At 42.4% G+C, this 8,149-nt stretch overlaps 1 protein-coding gene across 1 annotated transcript in view; it reads left to right on the top strand.

The window, feature by feature from the left end:
• Window positions 1-8,149, top strand: part of CHPT1 (choline phosphotransferase 1) — a 40,234-nt gene that overhangs the window by 8,342 nt on the left and 23,743 nt on the right. The window contains exons 3-4 of the mRNA XM_025198916.1: window positions 4,474-4,587; window positions 6,038-6,175. Coding sequence (XP_025054701.1) covers window positions 4,474-4,587; window positions 6,038-6,175 — 252 coding nt within the window. The remainder of the gene's footprint in view (window positions 1-4,473; window positions 4,588-6,037; window positions 6,176-8,149) is intronic.

Raw genomic sequence — 8,149 nt, 5'->3', positions numbered from 1 at the left:
TTTCCCTGCTCTTATCTAGCCCCTCTGAACTGGGTTTATTTAGTCTGGAGAAGAGAAGACCAAGAGGGGAGTTAATAGCAGCCTTCATCTATCTGAAGGGTGGTTCCAAGGAGGATGGAGCTGGACTGTTCTCAGTGGTGGCAGATGACAGAACAAGGAGCAGTGGTCTCAAGTTGCAGCAACGGAAGTTTAGGTTAGAGATTAGAAAGAACTTTCTCATTAGGAGGGTGGTGAAGCACTGGAACAGGTTACCCGGAGAGGGTGCAAGCTCTGTCCTTGGAGGTTTTCAAGACCCAATTAAAAGCTTTGGCTGGGATGATCTAGTTGGGGCTGGTCCTGCTTTGAGCGGAGGTTGGACTAGATGACCTCTGAGTTCCCTTCCAACCCTCATTTTCTGTGATTCTATGAACACCAGCAGTCTTTTAGTGTCCTGTCTTTATTTTTCTACTTATGCCAGTGGAACTAAGTGGCACCAGTGCTGGGAAATTTTGGACAGAAAAAGCTATTTCAGATGAGGCTTGTATAGGTTTAAAAAAACCCAAACTTTTAATCACGATGGACTAAAATTATTAATCACTTGGATTTCAAATCAATTTAGATTCAGTAAATGTTTCTTTTACATTTTTTTGCTATGTCTTAATGATCAAAGTGAGCATTTTTCCACAGTTTAGACAATGCAAATAACCTTAGTTTCATTTCCACTTACTGTCATTTTCCAGTTGTTTTCACTTTCGGGTTCTTATGCAATAGGGCAATGTCTGTGTTGTAAACCTGTTTGGGGAAGTTTATGTTCAGAAACATTTATATTTTGAGATTCCTTATGCCCCTTCCACCCGCTTTAATAAAGAGGCTGAATTTCATAAAAACTCAATTCTGGGTCAAGTTTCCTTATTCAGTTATCATCGCATCAACTGTGAAAATTTAACATGAAACTAGACCCCCTCTTGTTTGAATATATGTGGTCTTATATGATCAATTACTGCAACTTTCTCTGTTATCCCCCTTCCTTCCCCCACCTCTGCTCCATTCCCCCCCCCCATTAACCAACTTTAACATCCTCCAGTTTTTGAATGTGAGAGATTAAACCAGAGGATGAAATGATTGGCAGCCCCTTACAGTTCTGAAATACTGTTTAAAACCAGGAAGATCCAGGAAGAGCACACACCAACTGCTGCAGCTTCCTGAGCCTGACGAAGGGTTTTTGAACCCGAAAGCTTGCTTAATAACTATTCTCCAACCATTTGGGTTGGTCTAATAAAAGATATCAAATTCACCCAAGGAACCTTGTCTGTTTAAAACCAATTCTTTCTTGCCTAAGTTTCCCCTTATATACAGCAGCTATGGCCCCAAGACTAAAGGTGCTTCCACACAGTAGGCCTCTTGGGCTCCCCACTAACAGGAATGTGCATTTCCCCAGGGACAAATAGTACCAGCACATGTTTTTGACACTAGTTGTCCCTGGGCATGCTCCTGCATGTGTGCTTCGATGTGTAGGAGAGGCTGGGGGAGCAGCTAGACTGGCTGCGGCAGCCTTACCTGGGATCCTGGGGGCCTCCTGGGGTGCACCCTGGGGGTGATCTGGGTGCACAGAGCCTGGCTGACAGCCAGCAAGTGGCTCTGGCTGGCCAGGCTCCAGTTTCTGGTGGCACATGCTGCAGCCACGTGTGCCGCCCTGCTTTTTTCTGCCACAAACTTCCCGTTACCTAATTTTGCCACCACACTGCAAAAATGCAGCACAGTAAACAGATGCATGAATGCTGCGTGGGTTTTGCGGTGCCTCGAGGCTTTGAGGCTCTGCAAACCGCATGTTCCTGCTTGTGGGGATGCGACCTAGTAGTCTGATTGCCTGGGGTGGTTGGGGGGGAGAGGGGTTGCTCTTCAGGATTTTGTCTGTTCAGTATCCACAAAGCCAAGTAGATCTATGCATTTGGGATGTGGAGAAGCTTCTCTTTGAAGCTAAAAAGGGACTATCAAACCTGCTCCCGGTTGCAGCCCTGAGTATTGGAGTATTTAATGTCTTCAGAAGTTTTCATAGACATTGGGGGCTGGAAGGGACTTCACAAGATCAAGTCCAGTCCCCTTGCCATAGTCAGGAAGTTTGCTGGGGTCAAATGACCCCCGCAAGATAAGCATCCAAACACCATTTGAATGAGTCCAGAGTAGGTGCTTGCACCACCTCTGGGGGGAGTCTGGTCCAGACCCTGGACTCTCGGACCATAAAGAAGTTTGTCCTTATGTCCAGTCTAAATGGGCCTTTCAGAAGTTTGTGGCCGTTAGACCTTGTTATCCCTTGGGGAGCCCTGGTGAACAACTGTTCTCCCAGATCCTGGTGCACTGGTCTTACGTACTTATAGGCTGTCACCAAGTCCCCTCTGAGCCTTCTCTGTTAAATACTAGTACTGAAGATTAATCCAGTGGTTTTAACACCAAAAAGAATAATCTTTCAGGGGAAAGTTAAAAAAATTCATAGACCCTAGAGAAGAGCATGTGTAACGTTTGAGGTTGTAATAATGAAATGAGATGGAACTAGAATCTAGTGAATTGCAGCTCCATTTCTTGCAAATAATGGCAGAATATAGGAAAAATTCTTCTAGGAATATGCAAGGGCAGATGTTCAGGGAGCTGGTCCATTTATTTCTCTGCCCACCACAGGATTTAAACTATGCTGTCCACAACCATATTTGAACACAGTTGTTGGTAGCATTAATGTTTTATCCACCTTTAGCTATTGCAACACTCTTTTAACTACACTTGAGTGTCTTTGCCTATTCAGTCCAAATTTTTGCCTTATAGCTGTAGCTTGGCTATCTGTCAACTCTCTTATTTAAAAACAAAACAGCTTCAGTGGAGCAAACTGAAAGAAGCATCTCATCTAAAACATTTTTTTAATTATCCTTAATAATATCCAAATGCTTGAGAAGAAAATTTAGACAAACATGTGAGCCTGGAGGCAAGTAAAGTACCAGGCTGTATACTCTCAAAATTAAAGAGTTTTTATTTAAGAGCTAAAGCTGTCTCACCTGTAGCAGGTCACATACACTATTGTAACCATTGTTGGAAGGGCTTATTTTAATAGTGAAAATAGATTGTGAGAGGTAAGTTTTAAAACCTTTTAAAATCATGGGCCTGTCTGAGGGCATACTCCACTCCACCAAGCCTCTCTGTTGCAAGCCAGTGGGGTAAACTTTTCCATTATTGAGCAAGTGTCTTGAATACCTGATAGTGAAAATTGTTAAAAATTGTTGCATTGCTGTGGTAGAATTGTGAGGAGAAATGAAGAGTCCATGTAATTAAAAAAAAAAAAAAAAAAAGACGAAAATCCCTATTGTTGAAGTTTTGGGTTATTTATACTGACTGAATTTAAAATTTAGAAAGGTTAGTGATTGTGAAAGTTCTGGTTTGAGACCCTTCAAGATTTGGTGCAGGTTTCACAGACGGGGAAATTCATGTTTAGACAGCCTGACATGCTGGAATGTCTTTTGTTGTCAAATTGTCCGAGTCGGTTACAAGGCAGAAAGAGTTGGTTTTGCAACAAGGTGTGACCAACACAATATTTATTCTGAAATCCATTTACTTCCTGTGTCTGCTTTACTAATATCCTACTCTCCAGAAGGAACAGGGGTTGTGTCATTTCCCGTTGCAAGTGCACAGAGACCACATATCAGTATTTCTTGCCTCACCCTGTCTTTTGTAAAGCTCTAGAGGGCCACACCTCTTAAAACACACAGTTTGTGTCCTTGTATGTGCTTGCACAAGCAGTTTTATCCTATATTAATTTTGACATACGTTTCAATGCGTAATTTATTGTTATTGATTTACTGAGGACTGTATCGTTACAGGGTGGGTGTATGTAGAATGGCTGTAGTGTGGAGGTCAGCATTCTGCTTCACAAAGTATGCAGTATGGCTCTAGAACTCACTGCGAGTTAAAATCAAATCTGCTAGTTGGATGTGATTTTTTTTTTTTTTTTTTTTAAAGGTTGAGTAATTATTTAATCAATAGAGCTTAAATCAGTGGGCAGTTTAAAAAAAAAACAGGAAGAAAGAAGAACTCGGTATCTAAATCTAATGTATCTGGGTATAAGATGACAGTTCTTTGAATTTAGTAGTCATATTTCCTCTACTTTATTCTAACCCCACTTCAGAGTGCCCAACGGACTTTGTTCCGCTTGGAAGAAAAGTTTCCCCAACATGCTAGAAGTACTGTTGGGGAAAGTTTTGGAGGAAGAATGCAGAGCCATAGCTAGAATTTGTTACCTGAATATCTGCTATCCTTCTTTTCACTATGGACAAGGCTGGTTTAGTGGTTGAGAGTGTTTGCTTGCCCATGCATGTGTTCGTGAGAGGAGTAGAGAATTTACAACGTGGGAGGGGGAAGTACACACTCCTTCATATTTGGTCACTTTTTTTGAGGGGCCCAACATTACTAATCTGCAAATGTTTCCTTTATAAAGCATAACCTTTGTCCATAAAGATAGCAGTACAGAACAGAATTCAAGATAAACGTGGATATGTTATAATTATTATCCAAGATTCATACGATGCAATTGTAGTAAACCTCAGGAAAGAGAATGACCGGCAAACAGGGGTCAGGGCAGGATTCGCTCAGTGGTAAGAGACTGAATTGCAAATATTCTGTGTTGCAAATTGTATCTAGGCTTCATTCTTTGGCCATGATTTTTTGATGGTATAATTTTCAAGGCAGGGATTATTTTTTGGCTCCAGCACACTGGGGTGTTTCCAGCACATGGGGACTTCAGTCCTTCCAGGGGCTTATCGAAGATGTTATTTATAATGTTACTGAAAGTGAGCATTAGGGTTGCCAACCCTCCTGGATTGGCTGAGAGTCTACAGGAATTGGCATCAATCTCCCAGCAACTACTGAAAGCAATCTGGGAGATAGATATCATGAACAGGTTGAACAGTACAATTGAAATAATGACATTTGTCATGTTAGAAAAAAAATCTCCCAGAATAGCTTCAGTCAGTGTTGGCAACCCTAGTGAGCATAGTTGAAAATAGCTGGAGAAAGGCTACTGAACCTCCATTTAAAGAGGGCAAAAAGTGAGACAGAGTTGTAGATTCATGTTGATGTACTTTGCAAGAACCTAGTGAACGTGTTGGACATTGGCTCTCTCTGTTAGTTGGCTGGTGAGAGACATCTGGGACAGTGGTTAAAATTAAATGTTGGATTTGACTGAATCATTAGGGTTCTAAATGTGGCATAGTATCGGGATCCCAGATCTTCTGTGGACATCTGGCCTTTTGAATTCTTCTGAGAATTCAGGATTCTCAACACACCTAGTGAATTCAAGATTGTCAGCACATCTGATGAATTTTTTTGCAGCTTCCCTAATAGTGGCAAGAAGAGAAGTAGAGCAAGGCAATTCTTTCCTGTCTCACCTGAAATGCCCTAGTCACCCAGCCCTAAGTGGCTTCAGGGTCAGGCACCCCTCCCATCTCCATGGCTAGGACTGGGGGCAGGGCGGGGGGTGGCAGTTCTGAACTAGAACCTGCACTGCAAAGCCTGATCAGGGCCAGGCATCAAGCCTGTACCTAGCACAGCTTCTCCCCGCCACCCCAACCATCCCCACGGCTAGGGCGGGGGTGATAAGGGCCAGCGCTGGTGCTGTTGAACCTGAAATTTAGAACCATCCAGCCCTGATGCCTCTGGGGTAGACGGAGGTGATGAGACCAGGAAGGTATGTGGCAGCTCTTAAGTGGATGCTGTCTCTTATTATTTATAACTTGAATGGCTGCAGGGCCTGATCAAGGACAGGTACTGACCCTGCAACCAGCACCGCCTTGCACCCCATCCCCAGGCATGGAGACGGGCGGGGAGGCATGCGCTGGGTTGCTGCACGTGAAATTCAGAACCAGCTAGGTCTGATGCAGTTGGGGTAGGGGGAGGTGATGACCTGGGAGGTCTGTGGCAGCCCATAAGTGCACTCAGTCTCTTATTGCTTATAACTTGTATGACTGCAGGGCCTGATCAAGGGTCAGGCAGTGCCAGACATTGTACAGCCACCTAATGAAAAGGCTTGCTTCTGCCCCCGCGGAAAAAACAGATTGCTGGGACTCCAAAGGCATCAACAGCTTCATCTGTCACAATACACTACTCTGCTGGTTTTAGAGCAGCTGCCTGTAATGCATTAAGCCTTCCTCAGGTCTGTAAGGTGAGCAAATATTAATTCTCTTATACTGTGGGGCAGTGTTATGATAACTATGTTGGTCAATTGTATGCAGGAAGTTTACAAGAACACTACAAATAGATTCTCCATCTGCTGACTCATGCCCAAACCATAAGAGCTTGCTTCTTAATTCAATTTTTGTCTTCCCCCTCGCTATTTTTCTTTCTTTTTTTAAACACCATACCCATGATAAACGCTACAGGGGTGCAAGAGTCTCCTGTCTCTTGCAACTGAAACAAAGTTAAAAGAAGAGGAATTTGGAGACAGCATGGGCACAGCCTAAGTAATCGGTATATTAAATTAAACAAATTTAATTTCTAAAGTGCTACCCTGCCCTGCCTTCTGGCTGGCTTCAGACTAACACAGCTAACTAACTCTTTCAAACACAGATGCCATTTACCATTTTTAATCGGGGAGTGGCTGGAGCTGTTGAGGGAGAAGCAAGAGAGGCAACTCTGCTTGAACTTTTAGTGTTTGTTTTCTTGAGAAATACTTAAAATGGTAGTGATGAATGCACAATAACTCAGTAGGCTCGTAGAAAAGCCTGCGGGCCAATTTTGTGCCTTTTCTCAAAAAGTAAGAGAATCCTTTTATGGGACGTTCTTCAACATCACTATCGCACGATGGCTCCCAGAGAAATGCAGTCATAAGACAGAGGCTTAAAACTACAGACTCAAGGGCCCCAGATTTTAGATATGGAAAGGGACAATGGAAATATAAAGGTAATAACCCTTGATTGTAACCAGCTGTTGTGGTGCTGGTAAACTGATGCACTCTGCACTTCTCCCTGCCAAAGGAGAGGTACAAGCATGTTTTAGTTTTGCTGGAGATGTCTGAAAGGGATGAAAAGGAGAGAAACAAAGTAAGACTCTGTCCCTGTTCTTCCCCTTCTCCATTCTTGACTCTTCCAAACTCAGGTATGCCACTTCCCCAACTCAAGTATGTGAGATTGCCTCTGCTTGACCTACAGGGTAAAGCACTTACTGTGGGTCCCAGTAGTAGAGGAAGGGGCTATGTAATCTACCAAATGCCCTTTTGACTGAAGCTGTCCAGTGGTGTTTCCTTGTACTTATGTCTCTTATGAAGGCGAATTCATGTTGTGCCGTGATGAGTGCTGCTGAAAGTAAAAAGGGATTTTTGATAAAGAGGAGACCATCCTCAAACTGCAAAGGAATTGAGCATTGTAGGGCAGGGAAATGGAGCAAGTCATTATGTTAGTAAGTAAAGAATAAATTGCAAAGAAGTCCTTTTAAGTAGGAATATGGGGAAGGACAAGTGTTAATAGAAGGTTAAACGCTTATTGTGCAGTGGTCACACAAAAGCTAAGAAGTGTGTCTTGGTCAAGAGGAGGTAATTTTCTAAATATCAAAACCACGCTCAGAAATATTGTCTAGTATTCAGTGGGTGTATTTACACATTCATTAATGTGCTTTAGGTAGTGCATGTTAAATCTAGTATCTCCATTGGGAGGTACTAGAACAATGCACATTTTCCTATTTTAATGTGCATTAGTGAAAGAGCATGGCTTTTTGGTGATGCTTTAATGTGCATTAATATAGGCTAATGTATATTAAAGCACACGTGTAGATGCACCCAGTACCTAGTTAATAGCATACTCATTTTAAGAGAAGGAAACCTTGTTTAGTTTTATTTTGTTTTTAAACAAAATCAGATCTGTCCTGAGAGCAAAAGATTTCAGAGCTTTATTAAATTATCAACCTTCAGAGAAGAATAATACAGGACTTAGACTGTACATATTTACAAGGGGAATTCCAAAATGTGAGGGGGGGGAGCAAAAAGCCATCTTAACTTTACAAAGAGACTGAAAAATGGGACGTTGTGATCAGACACTGCTGACTCTCTGTGCATCTGAGGGAGTGCAGATGCAGGTGGAGTTATTGTGCAACTTTCACTGTGTTTACCCAAATAATTAGTAGGATTGAGTATTTTATTTAATTA

The sequence above is a fragment of the Alligator sinensis genome, unplaced genomic scaffold, assembly GCF_000455745.1.
Source record: "Alligator sinensis unplaced genomic scaffold, ASM45574v1 scaffold74_2, whole genome shotgun sequence".
NCBI lineage: Eukaryota > Metazoa > Chordata > Crocodylia > Alligatoridae > Alligator > Alligator sinensis.
This window is presented reverse-complemented; position numbering and strand designations above follow the sequence as displayed.